At 34.9% G+C, this 19944-nt stretch overlaps 1 protein-coding gene and 1 long non-coding RNA gene across 4 annotated transcripts in view; one reads left to right on the top strand and one right to left on the bottom strand.

Moving 5' to 3' along the window:
* The window catches only part of LOC105477229 (BMP2 inducible kinase), a 146973-nt gene that overhangs the window by 15647 nt on the left and 111382 nt on the right, over positions 1 to 19944 (bottom strand). For 2 of the 3 annotated variants that reach the window (XM_011733628.3, XM_071093549.1), the window contains exon 15: positions 16409 to 16519. The exons of the other annotated variant lie outside the window; for it this stretch is intronic. In XM_011733628.3, coding sequence (XP_011731930.2) covers positions 16409 to 16519 — 111 coding nt within the window. The remainder of the gene's footprint in view (positions 1 to 16408; positions 16520 to 19944) is intronic. 3 annotated transcript variants of the gene reach the window in all.
* On the top strand, positions 5517 to 16514 carry LOC139362408 (uncharacterized). Its single transcript, XR_011621269.1, has 3 exons — positions 5517 to 6852; positions 8049 to 8139; positions 16384 to 16514. It is a non-coding gene; the product is annotated as an uncharacterized lncRNA (long non-coding RNA).

Here is a 19944-nt window from a genome sequence, read left to right as displayed (position 1 = left end):
AGTCCTTGGCTTTCTCTTAGCTCTTTGCGCTTTTTCCTTTTGGTGGCCTTAGTACTCTTTCATAGCTCCAATTATATCTTGAAAGCGTAAGAAAGGATTTTGGGAGATTTAGTCTAACTTTTTTTATACATAAGAAATTTGAGACCTGCCCAAATTTAAGGCTATATATCAAAGCCATAATGATTTCTCTGCTGACACTAGCTTAAAACTCTCATCTGTAAATTCTACAATTAAATTACCAGTAGAATATTATCACCAGCAAAAATTCAACATGGTTTATCACCAACACACTACAAAATACAAACACAGACTTATCTTGCATTTATTTTATATCTTCATTAAAAAACCATACCCGAAAAATAAAAATCACAAACAGGATGAAGACTCTTTTGTTGAACCTGTATGACGAGTACCCGGTATTAAGAGGTTGTTTTTTTTTTTTTTTTTATATTCTGTAGGGTTAAGTTCTAAAAATACTATCAGGCTTTATCAACGAACAAAAGAATACTCAACTTTACAAAATTTATGAGAGAGAAACATCCAAATAAGCCTGAGTTTTCTCATCTAGAAAACAGAGCCAATAATAGAACTTACGTGATAGGGCTGATGTTAATATAATTCATTTTATTTAGTGAATGTTCACTAAATATTGGGTAGGAGTGTGTGTTAGATTATGAATGTGTATTTTGACAATGAATTCATTCAGCAGGGTACCGTATGGGATACAAAGATGAGTAAGACAATACCTGACGACTTCAAGAAGCTTATTCACTTAAAAATTTGTGAAATAATTATGTACATTTATGCATTCAGAAACATGCTAATCTGACTCTAGTGATCTGGAAAATGAGTGACCAAGGTAATAACAATTGGATAATTTTAAAAAACAAGCTTATATTCACCAAATAAATGTAAGAACATGAATTTGCCCATTCTGTGCTTATAAGTCTTCATAAAAGGCTAATTTTAGGCCTTTTATGAAGGTGTTAAAATTTGACAATGAATTCATTCAGCAAGGTATTGTATGCCATACAATACCCTGGTGTTAAAATTTCAGACTTCATAGCCTTGCACAGTCCAAATAAGGATTCTAAACTCAAAAGTTAAAATTTGTAGTCAATGCCTAAAACATTTCTTAGGCTACATTTTCATATATTTGTTATAGCATTTTTTTAAACAAATACTTCATAAAAAGAATGAGATCCTAGTTAATGCCACACTATTTTAAACAAATATTGCAATATATTCTTAAATAAACCTTTATAAACTATACCAAAAAATTCAAAATATTTAGAAAATATCCAATGTGAAGAGAGCAGCATGTTTGCATCATACTATGCATATTACCACTCTTCTAGAATCAGGTTTCCTTTTAGAGGGCAGTTGTTCTTTTAGTCATAAAACAGGTGGTACATTTTTAATCATATAAGAAGCTTCCAGTGTCAAGGAAATTTTGTTTTGATGTTCTTTTCTTAGCTGTCAGATTACAGAAGATAAATGGCTTGAAACTGCTATTGTAATTACATGCCTTCTGTTGTCTCATCATTGAGGGTGTAAGGGAGGGGCTATAAGACTTTAAAGTTCACTTTGAATTGGCAGCATACTGCCTGCCATCATCTCCCAGCAATTTACCATGTTAGTCCCAAGGATTAGTGGATTAGGAGGTTTTATCAAAATCTGTACTGCTTCTCAGAAGGCAGGCCAAGTGACAGGGTTTGAGTATAAGAAGAGAATCCTAATAGTTGTGAACAGTATTTCCCAGCCAGATGAAAAATGCCATAAAACTGATATTTCCATTATGTTCTCATATTAATTTTTATTTAAAATAGATTAATGCTTTGTTTTGCTATTTACAGACTAGAGTTTAGAATGAGACAAAGCCAGATTCCTACTTATAAACTGTGTAAGCTTAAGCAAGTCACTGAACCTTTCTGAGCCTCATTTTCTACTCTATGTATACAGTGGAATTCAATATATCATAACTATTATTGCTAACATCCTGAAGTTCTTCAAGAATCATACACTAGAATCTAAAATAAACAATACCTCATTGTAGCTTAAAAAATGGCCCAGCATTTGGACTGACAATCTGTAAATGTTATGTTCCAACAAATATTTGCTATATGTAATGTAATGTTTCCCAATCCTACGGGGTGGGTCTAGGGTCTTTGGGAGCATTGAGGAAGTTCACCAAACCTAATTAAAAATTAAACACAATATAAGAAATTTAAAACTTCAGTGACCTAATTAATATGGCCTACATGTCACTAAAAGTCTTCAAATACAATTTTAGAATTTCAAGAACACTACGTTTTAGAAGTTGTAGGTGTATTAAAATTGGGTGGTCCACACTACATTATATAATTCACAGAGCCACCTATCCTATGTTGGTATACAAACTAACTGTAAAACAGTGCCCTGAGGAGAAGAAACGGAATGGGTTTCAGGAAAGGGAATGAATACCATGCTTTAAATATGATTTTTATGAGTATACTGTAATGAACACTGGTAGTTAATCCTTTAGTGAAAATAGGAATGGCGCTATTTTAAACAGATACTGGTAGTGGAAATCCTCACAAACAGGTTCTATATTTTAACGGTTTCATTCAGAAGAGAACACTAACATAATAGTCACTCATTTAACCCTTTCAATTATCTTATCAAGATAGCCAGTACTATCTTCAATTTAAGATAAATTTTACAAGAAGTTTGGGCTGGGCACAATGGCTCTAGCCAGTACTATCCTCAATTTAAGATAAATTTTACAAGAAGTTTGGGCTGGGCACAATGGCTCTCGCCTGTAATCCCAGCACTTTGGGAGGCTGAGGTGAGAGGATTGCTTGAGGCCAGGAGTTTGAGACAAGCCTAGGCAACATAGTAAGACCTAGTCTCTACAAAAAAAAAAACAGTAGCTGAGAATGGTGGTGCACACCTATAGTCCCAGCTACTTAGGAGGCTGAGGGAGGAAGATTGCTTGAGCCCAAGAGGTCGAGGCTGTAGTAAGCCTATGATCATGCCACTGCACTCCAGCCTGGGCAACAGAGCAAGACTCTTATCTCAAAAAAGGAAAACAAGTTTCCAATACTCAATATCAAATGGTTAATCTGTGATAGAACTAAGATTTTAACTCAGGGTTTTATAATTCCAAAGTCAATGGTCTTTCTGATAAACTACATTACTAACATCAGTTTTGTAACCTGACATAAAAGGTAAATATAATTCATGATAATTAAAATATCAACTTATGGAATAAAACATAACATTTGCATACAGCAGATTATTGATACAATTATTTGATTCTTGAATAAATGGATCATTATAAATTTAACTTTCCCAGAAATCAATGTTTAAAATTAAGAAGAGAAAAAACTAGACTTGATTCATTTTAAGACATAGTCTGCCAAAATGTTATATTCGCTAATTTTCCTAAAAGTCTGGAAATGATATCATAAACTAAGGCAACAAATAAATCAGAAAGATCATTCTTTGTGGCCAAAGTAAGGTAGGCCAGCTGACTGCACCAGATTGTAAATACATGAATTATCCTTAATTTCCTATCACAAACCTATTCACAGCTGTTCCCAGTCTCAAGGAGAAAAAATTTTGTCTTGTTAGACACTCATTTTTCCAACTGTGCTACTGACTTTCTCTCTCCAGGATACTGTTCTTTAATCCATCTCCTTCCTTCACTTTCAATCTTTCTATATACAGTTGAGCCTTGAACAATCAGGGGATTAGAGGTATCAACCTCCGACCACCGTCAAAAATCCATGTGTAACTTTTAACTCCTCAAAAACTTAACTGCTAATAGCCTACTGCTAACCAGAAGCCTTGCTGATAACATAAAGAGACAACTAATACATACTTTGAATGTTATATTATACACTATATTCTTAAAGTAAGTTAGATAAAACAAAATGTTAATAAGATATATTTACTACTAATTAAGTGAAAGTAGATTATCATAAAGGTCCTTATCCTCATTGTCTTCACAGAGTAGGCTGAGGAGCAAAGAATGGGGGTTGTTCTTGCTGTCTTAGGGATAGCAGAGGCGAAAGAAAATCAGTGTATAAAGGAATCCATACAGTTCAAACCCGTGTTGTTCAAGGGTCAACTGTATATATAAACACTCCCATATCGCATAATTTTCTTGTCTTGCCCATGTAAAATCTAAATTCTTCCCTTAATCCTTACCTACCTACCTTTCTCTGTTCTCAGTACAGCTGGACTCTTCGAAAGAATAATCCGTTGCTCAACTTATTCAACTCCCATTCACTTCTCAAATCCACTGCAATCAGGATTCCAACTGTATTATTCTTGCCAAGATTAAATAATTACTAAGTGCTAAATCTAAAGGACTATTCCCAGTCACCTTACCCCTGTGAACATTTCAAAAGATATGCTCAATATAAATATATATATATATATATATTTTCTTTCTTCAGCTCTCTTGTACTTCTCCTGTCTCTATGGTCTTTCTTTCTCTATCTCTTTTCTTATCTCCTTTGTCTTGCCTCATCACTGTTAGAATTAACCTGAATTTTCTTCTCATCCCTCTTCTAGTCTCTTCTAACTGGCATGAACTACCACTTTCTTTATGGTAAACTGATGGCCAAGATTTCTGTCCTGGATGTCTTCTTTTGTGTCTAAATTCCTACTAAAAAGATTCCAATGCCCCTACAGACAACTCAAACTCAACCTATGTGCATGTGAACTCTTTTCTTGACCTACCCTATATTCTCCCTTTCCAGAAAAGAACTTCACCAATTTTGCCAAAACAAAAGTCTGCTAATCGTTTTAAGTTCCTCTCTTTCCTTCAAGGTCTCCTGCTCCCTCCCATATGGTTACTAAATCCTATATATTCTGTCCCTCTCATCTCTCTCAGGCTGTTATTTCAAGCATGGAGTCTTTTGCAATAGATTTATTTTAAAAGAAGGAGTCTCACTATGTTGCCCAGGCTGGAGTGCAGTGGCTATTCATAGGCATGATCCCACTACTTATCAGCACAGGAGTTTCATCCTGCTCCACTTCCAACCTGAGCCAGTTCAGACTTCCTTAGGCAACCTGGTGGCCCCCTTGCTTCCAGGAGGTCACCATATTGATGTCAAACTTAGTGCGGACACAGGATCAGCATAGGGCATTGCAGTCCAGAACTACTGGGCTCAAGCAGTCCTCCCACCTAAGCCTCCCGAGTAAGCACATGCCACCGCACCAGCTGCAATAATCTTTTAATCACTACTTCTCACACTGAAGTAGTGAAACAATAAGTTTATTTCTTATTTTTGTTATTAATTCCCAATTCACATTGTCCAAGTGATTCAATACATATCAAGTTATTTCTCACTTGCTTTCAATTTCTGTAGTCATTTTGTTGCAGACCACACTTTGAGGAGCACTGCTCCAAATGGTTTTTTTTTTTTTTTTTTGAGATGGAGTCTCGCTCTGTCACCCAATGGAAGGACTTTAAACAGGAAAGGAATATGATTAGATATACAGTCTAGAAAGATTACACTGGAAAGACTTTGTAATCTTTCTAGACTGTATATCTAATCATATTCCTTTCCTGTTTAAAGTCCTTCCATTTCTGTCTATTGCCTCCATTGTCTCCACAACATGATAGCCCCTGCCAACCTCTCCAGTTTAATTCAATATATCATAACTATTATTGCTAACATCCTGAAGTTCTTCAAGAATCATACACTGGAATCTAAAATAAACAATACCTCATTGTAGCTTATAAAATGGCCCAGCATTTGGACTGGCAATCTGTAAATGTTATGTTCAAACAAATATTTGCTATAGTAATGTAATGTTTCCCAATCCTAAACTCAATTTAACTTCCTATTAGATAATAAAGCCCACGGGGTGGATCTAGGGTCTTTGGGAGCATTGAGGAAGTTCACACCAAACCTAATACTGCCATCCTCAAATACCTGCAATTCTCTGAACATACTGAATTGTCTCAGAACTTTGCTCACAACTGTTCTCTCTGCTCTGAATGCCCTCTTCATTCCTACAAGTTCACATGCATTCACTTCTCAGGGACTACCGTAAGTAACATCTTTTCCATGAAGCTTTCCTCATTTCCCAATCCCAACTCAATGAGAATAAAGCAACTCTCTCCTTTGCACACCAACAGAATAATTTATCTCCTCTAGCATTTGCATCTTAATTGCATGTAGTTTTCACGACTCTCTCAACCAATCTCGAAGTCCTTGAGAGGCAGGGGCTGTAATCTTTGTAATAATCCTTTTAGATTTTCAGATAAAACTCTATCTTGTAATAGCAATAGCTCCTGAATTAACTTCTGAGACTATGCCGATATTAATCAAGGCTGGGAAATTAGAAGGTAGAAGAAATAAGAGGCGCCAATGCAAATATGAATTAAAACAGAAATTATCTGTACACAGCAGGATACTTAGCGCTATAAAAAATGCTATGAAAACACAGAAGTAGCAAGAAAAAGGATCAAAAAGTTTTACATACACTATACTTAACAAGTATAAATATGAGACCTACAAGGAAAATGAAGTAAATGGTTCAAAATTCAAATAGTTGTGCTCATATAATGAGATTGTGTTTTTCCCATATTATTCAAAGTTTTATGATATAGTTTTCATTATAAATTTTTAATTCAATTATAGCATAGACACATTTGTACATTCCTACATAATCTTCACTTCCATCATTTTAAAAACAGCATTAAATTTTAATTACTAAATAAGCCATAATTTAATATTTCACCTAATATTTTATATTTAGGGTGCTTTAAATTTTGTTTCTACAACTAATGCTGTACTGAACATTTCTGTAGCTGCACTTTTCCCTGAGATGTTATGTTATTTTCTTAAGGTAAGTTCCCAGAAATAAGGCTTAAAAAAAAAAAATCAAAAAACATTTTATTCGTAAGTTGCTCTTAAAAAAAAACTTTTACCAATTTATGCCATCAGCAATATCTTATGCTAATTTTACTCCATATTTTAAGCATTATATATCTATCTCTCTCTATATATATAATCATACTAAAGTGTATTTACTTACCAGCTCCATTGTACATTTTCCCCCAAGCAATGTATTTCAACAGAGGAAACTATCAAAACTCTAAGATTAAGCTTCTCAAGTAAATGAGAATTTTTTTAAAACTTCCAGTGTGAGCATAAATCAGTGTATTCATTCTGTAGGCCCATCTAGCAATAAATCCATTCTGTAAATGTACATGCTCTTGGCCATTAGTCCTCCTCTAGGAATAATGTCATGTGCCAAATGTTCATGTGTAAGGATGTTCAATAAAGAATTATTTAAAATACTGCAAACTCTTCTTGATGGATTTGCAAAAGCAGTAGCAAAGAAACATTGTGATAAAAAACAGTTTAAATATTAAAAATTTAACAACTTCTAGAAATTCCCATAAAATTGAAAAGGTAAGTCATTTGTAAAAATCAAGTAGACATATTAGTCTGATAGTTGAGATCTCACTGCACTGCATTCACCATATATAATAATCATGATAAAATCTAACGTTTCCTGAAAAACTATGTGCCAGGCATTTTTTGTGCTTCACCAATATTTTTCTTATTAATCACTAAAAACCCTATGAGTCACATGTTATGGAATATTACCCCCATTTTATAGATGAGGAAACTGATATACACAGCAAGTAGGTGATTTGCCTGGGTCAAACGCTAACAATAGACCTTAAACTGAACCCAGATAATTTTAACTTCAAGAATTTACTCATGTAATTTTTAAATATAAGTACAATTAAATGTTATTTCTGATCCCTACTTTTTCAATACACACGCTTTGAGTATTTTATAATATAGGCATTTGTATAAAAAACTGCCAAATTTGATAGTTTGATCATTGGCTCACCAAGCCCAATATTCAATCTCTGGTAGTGACACTAGGATTATTAGTTGTGAGAAAAATGAAGGTCATTTATAATCTTGGCTGCAAAAAAGTTAGGTTATAGATTCATAAAGGTAAGGAAAGAAAATTAAAAGCACCCTATGTTTCAATTAATTAAACACTGTATTTGGATTTGGCAGGATGGCTCACACCTGTAATACCAGCATTGTGGGAGGCCAAGGCAGTAGGATTGCTTGAACCCAGGAATTCAACATCAGCCTTTTCAACAAAGTAAGACCTCGTCTCTACTAAAAATTAAAAAATTAGGTGGGCGTGGTAGCTTGTGCTTGTAGTCCAGGCTACTTAGGAGGCTAAGGTGGGAGGACTGCTTGAGCTCAGGAGTTCAAGGTTGCAGTGAACCATGATCATGCCACTGCACTCCAGCCTGGGCAAAAAAGCAAGATGCTGTTTCAAAAACAACAATAAAAACTGTGTTCATATAAAAATTAGAGTGGAGTACAACTGGCAATGATATTATAGTCCTTTTGCTCCATAAAATTTTCTGATGGTTTTTATTCTTTAACAATAGATATGAGCTAAATTCCCATCTACATCCCAACTTCCATTAATAAATCTACAGATCCATCTTCTTATTTTTTCCCCAAGTCTCACTTTCAACTTTTATTTCATTACCTCTTTTTTTTAAGTGTCAGTTCTTTTATTTCTTCTAGTATCATTTACTCCAAGGGAATCCTCAATGTCAAGTATTTTTTAAAAATTTATCCTAAACCCTCTGGGATTTCAACCTTTAATCAAAACACTTTCTGAAATTTGTGAGAAATTAGAAAAATTATAAACTATGTGGCAAATTCAGCACATCAAAATGTGTGAAATGCAGCTAAACAGTGTTTGAAGAGAAATCTGTACCTTAAACCTTATGTTTTAAAAAGATCAGTGTAAAATTAAATACAGGTGTATGTTTTTATATTGTGCTGGACTTCACTGCACTTCCAAGATTGCCTTTTTAAAAAAATTAAAACTCTGTAGCAAGCCTATGTTGAACAAGTCTATCACTGCCGTTTTTCCAAGAGCATGTGATCACTTGGTGTCTCTATGTCACGTTCTGCTAATTCTTAAAATATTTTAAACTTTTTCATTATTTTATCTGTTATGGTGATCTGTGATCAGTGATCTTTGATGTTACTACTGTAATTTTTTCGGGCTCCACAAACTGAGCCCATATAAGACAGCAAACTTAACTGATAAATGTTTATATGTGTTCTGACTGGTCCACCGATCAGTCGTTCCACATCTCTCTCCCTTTCCTTGGGTCTCCCTATTCCTTGAGACACAACAATACTGAAATTAGGCCAATTAATAACCCCACCATGGCCTCTAAGTGTTCAGGTGAAAGGAAGAGATGCATCTGTCACTTTAAATCAAGAGTTAGAAATGCCTAAGCTTAGAGAGGAAAGCATGCTGAAAGCTGAGATAGGCCAAAAGCTAGGCCTCTTACACCATTAGCCGAGGAAAAATTCTTGAAGGAAAAAAGTGATACTCCAGTCATCAGTGACGAACGATAAGAAAGCAAAACACCCTTATTGCTGATATGGAGAAAATTTTAATGGTCTGGACAGAAGATCAAACCAACCACTGTATTCCCTTAAGCCAAAGCCTTAATCCAGAGTAAGGCTCTAACTCTCTTCAATCCTATGAAGGCTGAGTGAACTGAGAAACCTGCAGAAGAAAAGTTTGAAGCTAGCAGAGGTTGGTTCATGAGCTGTAAGGAAAGAAGCCATCTCTAGAACATATAAGTACAAGGTAACGTAGGAAGTATAACAAGTTATCCAGAAGATTTCATTAAGACCATTGATGAACGTGGCTACACTAAACAACAGATTTTCAGTAAAGGCAAAACAGCCTTCTATTGGAAGAAGCCATCCAGGACTTTCAGAGCTAAAGTCAATGTCTGGCTTCAAAGATTCAAAGGACAAACTGACTCTCTTGTTAGGAGCTAGTGCAATTGGTGACTTTAAGCTGAAACCAATGCTTACTTGCCATTCCAAAACTCCTAGGCCCTTAAGAACTATGCTAAAACTACTCTGTTTGTGCTCTATAAATGAAACAACAAAGCCTGGATGACATCACATCTGTCTCCAGCATAGTTTACTAAATATCTGAAACCCACTCAGAAAAAAAGATTCCTTTCAAAATATTCCTGCTCATTGACAATGCACCTGTCACCCAAGAGCTCTGATGGAGAAGTACAGAAGATTACTGTTGTTTTCATGCCTGCTAAAATAACATCCAATCTGCAGCCCATGGATCAAGGAGTAATTGTGGCTTTCAAGTCTTATTAGCTGGACGTGGCGGCTCACACCTATAATCCCAGCTACTCTGGAGGCTGAGGTGAGAGGACTGCTTGAGGCCAGGAGTTCAAGACCAACCTGGGCAACATAGTGAGACCCGAACACTAAGGAAAACTTTAAAGAATTTCGCAGGTGTCTTAGTACATGCCTATAGTCCCAGCTACATTGGAGGCTGAGGCGGGAGGATCACTGGGGCCCAGGAGTTCGAGGCCACAGTGAGTTATGATCATGCCACTGCATTCCAGCCTGGAAGACAAAGCAGGACCCATTTTGATAAGTCTTATTATTTAAGAAATACATTTCATAAGGTTATTAACTGTCATAGATAGTGAATCCTCTCATGAATCTGTGCAAAGTAAAACTGAAAACCTGAAAAGAATTCACCATTCTAGATTTCATTAAAAATATTTGTGATTCATGAGAACAGGTCAAAATACCAACATTAACAGGACTCTGGAAGTTGACTGCAACCCTCATGGATGACTCTGAAGGGTTTAAGATTTCACTGAATTTTGTCATGGAAAGAGCAAGAGAACTAGAAATGGAAACTAAAAATGTGACTACATTGTTGCAGTCTCGTAATCAAACTGGAACAGATGAGGAGTTGCTTATCCTTGAGCAGAGAAGTGGTTTCTTGAGATGGAATCTGTTCCTGGTGAAGATGCTGTGAACACTGCTGAAATGACTCAAAGAATTTAGAATATTACATAAACATAATTCATAAAGCAATGGTATGGTTTGATATGGTTTGAGGGAACTAACTCCAATTTTGGAAGAAGTTCTACTGTGCATAACAACTGATATCAAACAGCACTGCATGCACAGAGAAGTCTTTCATAAAAGGAAGAGTCCATTGACTTGGCAAACTTAAATCATTGTCTTATTTTAAGAAGTTACCATAGCCACCCCTTCTTTCAGCAACCACCACCCTAATCTGTCAGCAGCCTTCACTACTGAGGCAAGACCCGCCACCAGCAAAAAGATTACAACCAGCTGAAGGTTCAGATGATCGTTAGCATTTTTTATCAATAAGTTATTTTTAAATTATGGTATATACACTTTTTAGACATAATATTATTGCATACTTAACAGACTACAGTATAGCATAAATGTAACTTTTATATGCACTGGGAAACAAAAAACAAAACACTGTGTGTGCCTCTCTTTATTGCAAAATATTCACTGCAGTATCTCTTAAAATAAAACATAAAAATTTTAGCATATGTCAATAAATAAAGACCAGATAAAGTCAAAAGTTGGTTCTTTAAAGAGATTAATGCCTTAGCAAGTTTGATAAAAAGGGGAAAACACAAATTATTACTATTAGGTATAAAAAAAGGAATATCAAAATAGATCCTCTACATTTTGAAATGATGATACTGGAACATTATTAAAAACTTCATGTCAATAAAACCCAGTATCTCAGATGAAATGTACAAATTTCTTTAAAAATATAAATTTCAAAATTTACAATGTAAGAAAACTGAACATCTAAACGGCCCTATAACTATTAAAGATATTAAATATGTAATTAAACCTTTTCACAAAGGTAAATTGAAGCCCAGTTTGCTTCACAGGTGAATTCTAAATATTTATGGAAAAAATACACATCATACACTAACTCTTACAGAAAGTTGAGGTAACATTTATCAACTCATTTTATGAGACCAACATAACTCTGAAACAAAAGTCTAAAAAAGAAAACAAAAGTTCAATATCCTTCATGAATAAAAAATCCTTTTAAAGATTGAAAACAGCAATATATTTTTTATAAAAGAAATCGTGGTCAACCAGGGTGTTTCCAAGAAATTCAAGGTTGGTTTGGCATTTCCCACTAGTCTCATCCTCCCCCACTTCTCCATCACATTTTAGACTCAGTAATCTATATCAAACTAAAGGATTTCTCAAGCCTGGGAAACACTGTATCTAATAAGCAAACTTCTTTACATCCTTCAGGTCTCAGTTTAAGGCTACCTTCTCTGGGAAGAAAATAATTTACGATAATTTGCTGAAACTCTTAGAGTGAAAGAGAAAGAAAAGAGAAGAAAACGTGTGGAAAATGTGCAAAACCAAAGTATCCTCAGACAAATTAAAATACGTTGCATCCAATAATATGTTATTTGCAATTAGAAATAATGTCTGTAATATAAAGCCAAGGAAATTTCTAAGATGCAAATATAAAAGACGAAGAGCTAGAAAACAGAGGGGAACAAAATTTAAATTAGAGGTTCAATCCAAAAGGCACAATATCCTTTTGTAAGTAAGAGGACTGATTTTAAAAGAAGAACGTACAGAAAGAAGAAGAAAGAAAATTACCAAAACATATAAAGCAAGAAAATATAAGTTTCCAGACTGAATAAGGCCCACAAGGTACCCAGCACAGTGAATAAAAGGTACAACATCTTGAATATTCAGAACAAGTTAATACACATGCTAAAAATGTTCATGGTGGGGTGAGAAAGGAGGAAGAGGAGGAGCAGCAGGAATAAGAAAAAGAGCAAGAAGAAGAAACCCACCACAGTTCACACATAAAAGATCAGAAAAGACAGTAATATCAGATTTCTCAACAGAAATATAAGAAGCTACAATACTTTGAAGGAGTGCCTCTTAAAACTCACAGAGAAAATCACATCTAACCTAAAATTATTTGCCCTGCCAAATTATCAATCAGGTATCAGTTTAGGGAAAATACAAACTTTTAGGCAGCAAAGTTTATTTTTTATTTATTTTTGTAGAGACAGGGTCTTACTATGTCACACAGACTGGTCTTAAACTCTTGGCCTCAAGCAAGCAATCCTCCCACTTCAGCCTCCCAAAACGCTGGGATTACAGGCATGAGCCACCACACCCAGCCTAGGCAGCAAAGCTTAAACTTCCTCTCGTGCATATTTTCTCTAGCAACAACTAGAGGAGTTGCTTTACTAACAAACCAAGAAAAAGGACGAGAAGAGATCCAGGAATTTCCATAAAGATTGGTGGGGAAAATACTAGAATTATAAGTGTGTGGCAGCTCCAGAAAGCAACCAATTCTGATTGCAAAGCTCTATGAGAGATGTAATGAAGAATGAAAATGATAGCCACCTTAAACTGGGAGGAAATTTACACTTCCAAACGGAGATTAATCAATGATAGGGTACATAAAAAACTAAGCAAACAAAAAACACAGTAATTATAAACACAGTAATTAACTCCAGGAAAAACAAGGACAGGAAATGTGATCATGGGATAGTAAGCCTCAGTGGTGACAAATATTTACATATTAAAAAAATGTAGACACTGAACACTGATTCAACCAAAAACTGTGTCAAAAACATGCTGGAAGGATGTAAGGAAAGGACACGTGTGTGTGTCTGTGTGTGTGTGCGCGCGCATGGTTGTGTATGTGTGAGGTGGACAAACTATAAAATATCTAAATCAAAACCAAAAAATCTCATTTTCCATAACAGAAAGTTCACAGATACTGTTTTTAAAAGTGCAGAGGTAAGAAATACCATAATTAGCGTGATATATTAAAATGCCAGAAGTGAAAAATTACTTCTAAGGAGTTTAAGTAGAAGAAGGGGACTGGGAGGGAGCAGGGAGGGAAGTGATTTTTTTTTTTAAAAACCTTGTTAAATCTGACTTTTTAAACTATATATATACTTTAATAAAGTTTCAATTTACAAATTACTTTGTAAGATTATGATGAACTGCAGAAAAAAGGTATAAACTAATCTATTACAGTATCAAAGATGAGACTAAAAGTTTTCACAAAAACTTTTTCTTTTAAAATAAAAAGAGCACGATTCCTAATAAAACCAGTGTAAGGAACACTAGATTCAGGACAGTGGTTCTTCTTACATTCACATTAGCATTAGACTTAAAACTTAACTAAGTTCCTGTAAGCATTCTGCAGCATAATTAAATTCATTTTATTCTCAAGTAGCATTCTCTATATGGTTTACTAAAAATTAAATTCTGTTTGGTAATTGTCAACTCTAAAATTCAAATAAGATGGTTTATCGCATACACTTATCATTCTGTATTGTATATATACACATATTCCTGGGAGTAGTTTTTTGCCTTTCTTGAGTACTAGTCCTGGAAATCTCCAGATGCTTTTTCAGTCTCACAACGCGAGTAGAATGAATATTTTCACTGGATAGAACTCCTCTTTCCAACTTTTTCCTAAAGCTTATAGGGAGGTTAATTTTTGTTTCAGTAGGTTCAATTATTCTGCTATTAAAGAAAAATGAATGCCCCCAAATACTTTACCTAAAAATTATACGTGACAAAGTATTTCAAAGCTTTATAATAAGTAGCAACATATTAGATTTTTTAAACTTAATTATATATTTTAGATCTGATATATATTAAATTAACAGTGCTAATTTTGCAAGGTGATCACTTTTTCTTCTTTCTCTAGAGATGCATTTCTCCTATGACCATACTCTCCTTTATTCCAGTCTATATACTTAAATTTTTTCATAACCAAATCATTCCAATGTTTACATTCACACTGTTTAAAAAGATTTCTTTAAAAGGTAGCATTTATATTAATGGGCATTTTTTAAGGTCACTGTCCTAAATCTAAGGAATATGAATTTTTACAGATAGTCATAACTTTGTTTGTACATCCAATGTTTGTATTAGGTACCTACTGGGTTGGATACTGGGCAGGATTCAAAGATAGGCAATTCATATTTCCCACCCTCAATAAGCATAAAATCTAATATAAATACCCATAGTAAATAGTTAAACAAAATAGCAGCAATCAAGCTTAAATCTGTGAACATGTTGCGAAGTACAAAATCTTTAAGCCAACTCAAAATAAGGGTGTCCAGAGAAAAGACCAATCATTGATGCTTACTTCAGTTCTCCTGACTCTACTATTCATTTCCCCAGGGTTCTCTCAGATACTATTAATGAGCAAGAAGTAGCTGTATAGATCCATGCAAACCTGAAAAGGATAATGTAATTCCTTCCAGAGGATGTAAAACAGCTAGTACTGAAACTGCTTTCTGCCACACATAGATCAGTATCTCAAGTCACTGAATACTATGTTCTTGAGAACTTACAAAGACTATTTTGAGTTGTTATAATTTTAAAAAGTAGTAAGTCCATGACCCAGGGTATTGGGGGTATAAGGGAACACACTTATGCAGAATAAGTAAACAGACACAGTAAGCTATGTTCCCCAGTTAATTATGTCATTTATGAAAAAGAAAACCTGAAAGCAGCAAGCAGAAAATAGCAAGAATAGGAACTGTTTTTAATACATGTCAAAGACAAAAATATGGAGTATGAAAGCAATGAAAAACAATCTTGTTTACTATCCTGTATATTCTAGATAACCAAACAAGTCTGAATGTTGAAAAGTTGTTCAATGTACTCAGCAGAAATCCTAAACATTCAATTCTTATTTTGGCTTTACATTTGTAAGTTTTCTTTTGTTGTTATTCCTGTAGTTTTTAAATGGTGTTACATATGTAACTTGCCTAAGTGAGAAATAAAAGTAACAGAACTGAAGAACATGGCTGACAGTTACCATGAATATATTAAACTTTTACCTTCTAATAAAGCATTATTTCTTCTAACATATTTCCCTGTGCCCAGATTAAAACTCTTTTTTCCACTATAACCATATATACATGAAAATTCATTTATGCCAATGCACGATCCTGTTCCATCCTAGTATCTTCCAAGTGTTAACTGGGTAATTTGAAATTATTACTGAAAACTTTTAACTGTGAAAAACATCAATATTTAAATTCTGGATTGAATCAAAAGCAGGGATATAAGAAGAAAAGAGTAGCTAAAACAAAGTGATTGTGACAAATACAAAATTATTAAGACTTTTAAAATGCATCTACAAAAGAGCATGTACAAACTAGGAAAATATCAAATTTTTAAGCAAAAGCCAAGTATAAAAATATCTTTAAATATTTTTTTCAATAGTATCCAATAATGAAGATGAAAAGAAGCAGTTATGTTTCTATTACATAAATCGGCATTTTTCTATGTTGGCAAAGATACAACTGAATAATAACTCAATGCAAAGAACATCATTAAGAAGAGTAGGATAGCTAAAGGTTAAAATATTTTCTACTTTCTGTAGCTAATATCAGAGTCTTACTTCCACTTTATAAGATTTTGCTGTTGTTCTTGTGTGTTTTATTTGCGATAGTGATGATGTTACATGTGTAACTTGCCTGAATGAGAAATGAAAGGAACAGAACCAAAAGGATCTTCTGGAGGATGGTTATGTGGAGCAGAAAGTGAGTCTACATTCTTATCTGAGGATGCTCTCTCCTCGAGCCTATCTGCAAAAATAAGATGAAATGAAATAAAAAATGAAATAAAAATGATCTTTAAATTAAAAAGTGATATACAACATAAATAAAAGTGAAAATTAAAGCACCAGCCTTTTTGAAAAATATTAGGTTCAGAATCTATCATTCTAAGTATTAGGGAGTAGTCCTGAATTTAATACATATTTGTTGCTGCAAAAGCAAGTTTAACAGTATAATCCATGATAGGTTTCACTAAATACAATTAACCTAATAATAAACTTACTCTGGTTCATTTAAATACTACTTGTCCTCAGCTTTAAGATATTGGGCCTGAACTCAAACCCAGCTAAATAAAAAGAGACATATTTGACAGACTGTCTCCAAAAATAAATTTAGAAAAAATCTTGCAAATGGTCATTCATCCATAAAGTAGGTAAATCTTACTTCTCAATAGCAATAAAAATTCACTATATTTTACTTTTTTGTTCATTTTTCATACTACTTTATATTATCAAACCATTCTCTCTCACACACACACACACACACACACACAAACACACATGTCCCTCCCCACACTCACAAAGACTTACATAAAAACAGAGTTTATTGATTCACCCAACAAGTAAATTTGAGTATCTACTATGTGCCAATGTGCCAGGCACTATTCTAGACAACTGGCATGTAATGTCAAACAAAACAAAGACCCCTGACCTTATGCAGATTATATGCTGGTGTGGAAAAACAAATAATAGACAATAGACATAATAAGAAATGCATATGGTGTGTTAAAAGCTATAGAGAAAAATGTAGTTCAGGGTAACAGGAATTCAGGGAATGGGTAGAGGTTTTAGTAGTAGAGTGATTCTAATAGTCACTAGGTAAGAAAAGACTTGAAGGAAGGAAGGGAGTGAACACCTAGGAAAGAACAATCGGGAAGAGAAAGAGCTGGAGGCCCAGTGTGTTTGAGTTGATATATCCTGACTCCCTAGTAATGATTATCTTTTCCCTGCTCTTAAACTCTCCATATAGGTCAGGGATGTGGGCTCACACCTATAATCTGGGAGACCAAGGCAGAAGGATTTCTTGAAACCAGCCTGAGCAACACAGAGAGATGGTCTTTTGATTTTTTTTCACCAAGCATGTAACGAAATTTGGATCTCTCCTGATCTTTACAGAATGTTAACTTCACAATATTCTATAACAGTCAATAACAAACACAATACTTTAAGAATACAAAAATACTACTAAAAATTGAGGCTGCAGTGAGCCAAAATTGTACCTGGATGACAGGGAGACCCTGTCTCTAAAACAAACAAAAATCTCTCCACATAGTAGACACATACTAGTTGAGAACTTCCTGATTTTTGTAGGATGTCTCTCTAGCCTCCGATTCTTGGCAATCAAAATTCTATTTGAGACTCATTCTACCTCCTTTCCAGATATTTCGAGCATTTCTGCCAGCAGACCTTTGGTCCACAGCCATTTGAAGAAATCCAAATCATGTTTAGACTGACCTATATTCCAAGAACTCCATGGTAAGCTGTACTGGTTTCAACTGAGTTTTAAGGGACTGCAGTGTAGGGGAGGCGGAACCCAAGTAGAACTGGAATTCCCTAAAAATGACTTTTAATTTGGAGTGAAGCAAAAAGCCCCAAGTTCAAGCAGCATCTCTTCTAACAGTGCTGTTTACATTGAATGTACATTTCAGTTACCTGGGGATTTGTTAAAATGTAGACTCTGATGGAATGGGTTTGGGGAGGATTCTGACATTCCGCACTTCAACTAGCCCCCAAGTGATACTGATACTGCTGTCCAAGAAGTACACTCTTGAATAAACAAGGCCCTAGAGTCTATAATATTCTAAATATAACTACTCCTATGGGCAACTAATTCTTTCAAAACCTTTATGACAATAGTACAATTACCAGCCTTTACAGTTAACATGAATTCTGCAGTATCTATATGAAACTTTGGATTGTTTAAATTTTTACTTAAAATTTTGTTGAAACACTATCAAACATTTTATGGAGGCACTAATATTGAGTTACTAAATACATCTGACAATTGTTTTATGAACAAACAAAACTTCCTAAACTTAAGTGCTCTTTTCAAATCCAACACAGCAATGGTTAACAATGAAAATTTATTTTGGGTATTATTTTTCAAGGTATTAACTGTATACTTATGCAGGAAATCAGTAACAAATGCTCATTTTACTAAAAACTTTATTAATTTTGCTGTCAAAACACCTATTAAAGAGAAGCCAGTCCCATAACATCTTTCTGCAAAAGGTTAAAGAATAATTTATATAACGAAGGGTCCCTAACTTATTGTGGTGGGAGGCTGCAATCAAACCTTAAGGAGAGGATTCAGATTCACTGAGTGAGATTACATGTGGTTATTTATTTATTCAGGCCCTGAATGCATTTATGGAGTAACAGTAAAACCAGTAAGTATGCCTTGTATCAGAATCCTCCTGGACTCCCCCACTCTTCTCCATTTCCCAAATTCCAGTATATAAAGCACTGAGGACAGAGAAAAGAGGGGGTGAGGAAGAACAAATGGAAGAGACTGACTCAGAGTGATGATGACAGCATGTCAATATCCAAGGGCCCTCATTCCTGAAAATTAAGACCAAAAGTATAAATATTTAAGTCTGAATTAGAAACAGACTTTATACCTCAACCATCTGCGTCATAACTGCTAGGATTTCTGTATAAAATGTAGTTACCTGGACCCTACCACAGACCTAATGAATCAAGTTATCTGAGCAGTAACTCAGGAATCTGCAATTTTACATACTCTCTGTTTTTATTTTTGTTTTATTTTATGTTTTGAGACAGGGTCTCACTCTTTCACCCAAGCTAGGGTGCAGTGGCATGATCATGGCTCGCTGTGGCCTCAATCTCTCAGGTTCAAGCAATCCTCCAATCTCAGCCTCCCAAGTTGCTGGCACTACAGGCACAGGCCACCACGTTCAGCTAATTTTTTATTTTTTTGTAGAGATAAGCTCTATGTTGTCCAGGCTGGTCTCAAACTCCTGGACTCAAGCAATCCTCCCAAAGTGCTGGATTACAGGCATGAGCCACCACACCCGGCCTCTCAGCGCATGTTTGTTTTTGAGACAGAGCATTGCTGTTTCACCCAGGCTACAGTGGCATGATCTTGGCTCACTGCAACCTCTGGCTCCAAGGCTCAGCCTCTGGAGTAGCCACGACTACAGGCACACCACATTTGGTTAATTTTATTTTTTTAATTTTTTGTAGACACGAGGTCTATATTGCCCAGGCTAGTCTCGAACTCCTGGCCTCAAGCAATCCTCCCACATCAACCTCCAAAGTAGTAGAATTACAGGCGAGAACCCACCACACCCAGCCCTCTCGACGTATTTAAACCACTACTATACTAATAAGTCCCAGCTTATAAAACTGAAGTTATCACTAAGGTTCTTTAAA

Source organism: Macaca nemestrina, chromosome 3 (assembly GCF_043159975.1).
Source record: "Macaca nemestrina isolate mMacNem1 chromosome 3, mMacNem.hap1, whole genome shotgun sequence".
NCBI lineage: Eukaryota > Metazoa > Chordata > Mammalia > Primates > Cercopithecidae > Macaca > Macaca nemestrina.
The sequence above is the reverse complement of the archived record's forward strand: the minus strand, read 5'-3'. Positions and strand labels throughout refer to the sequence as shown.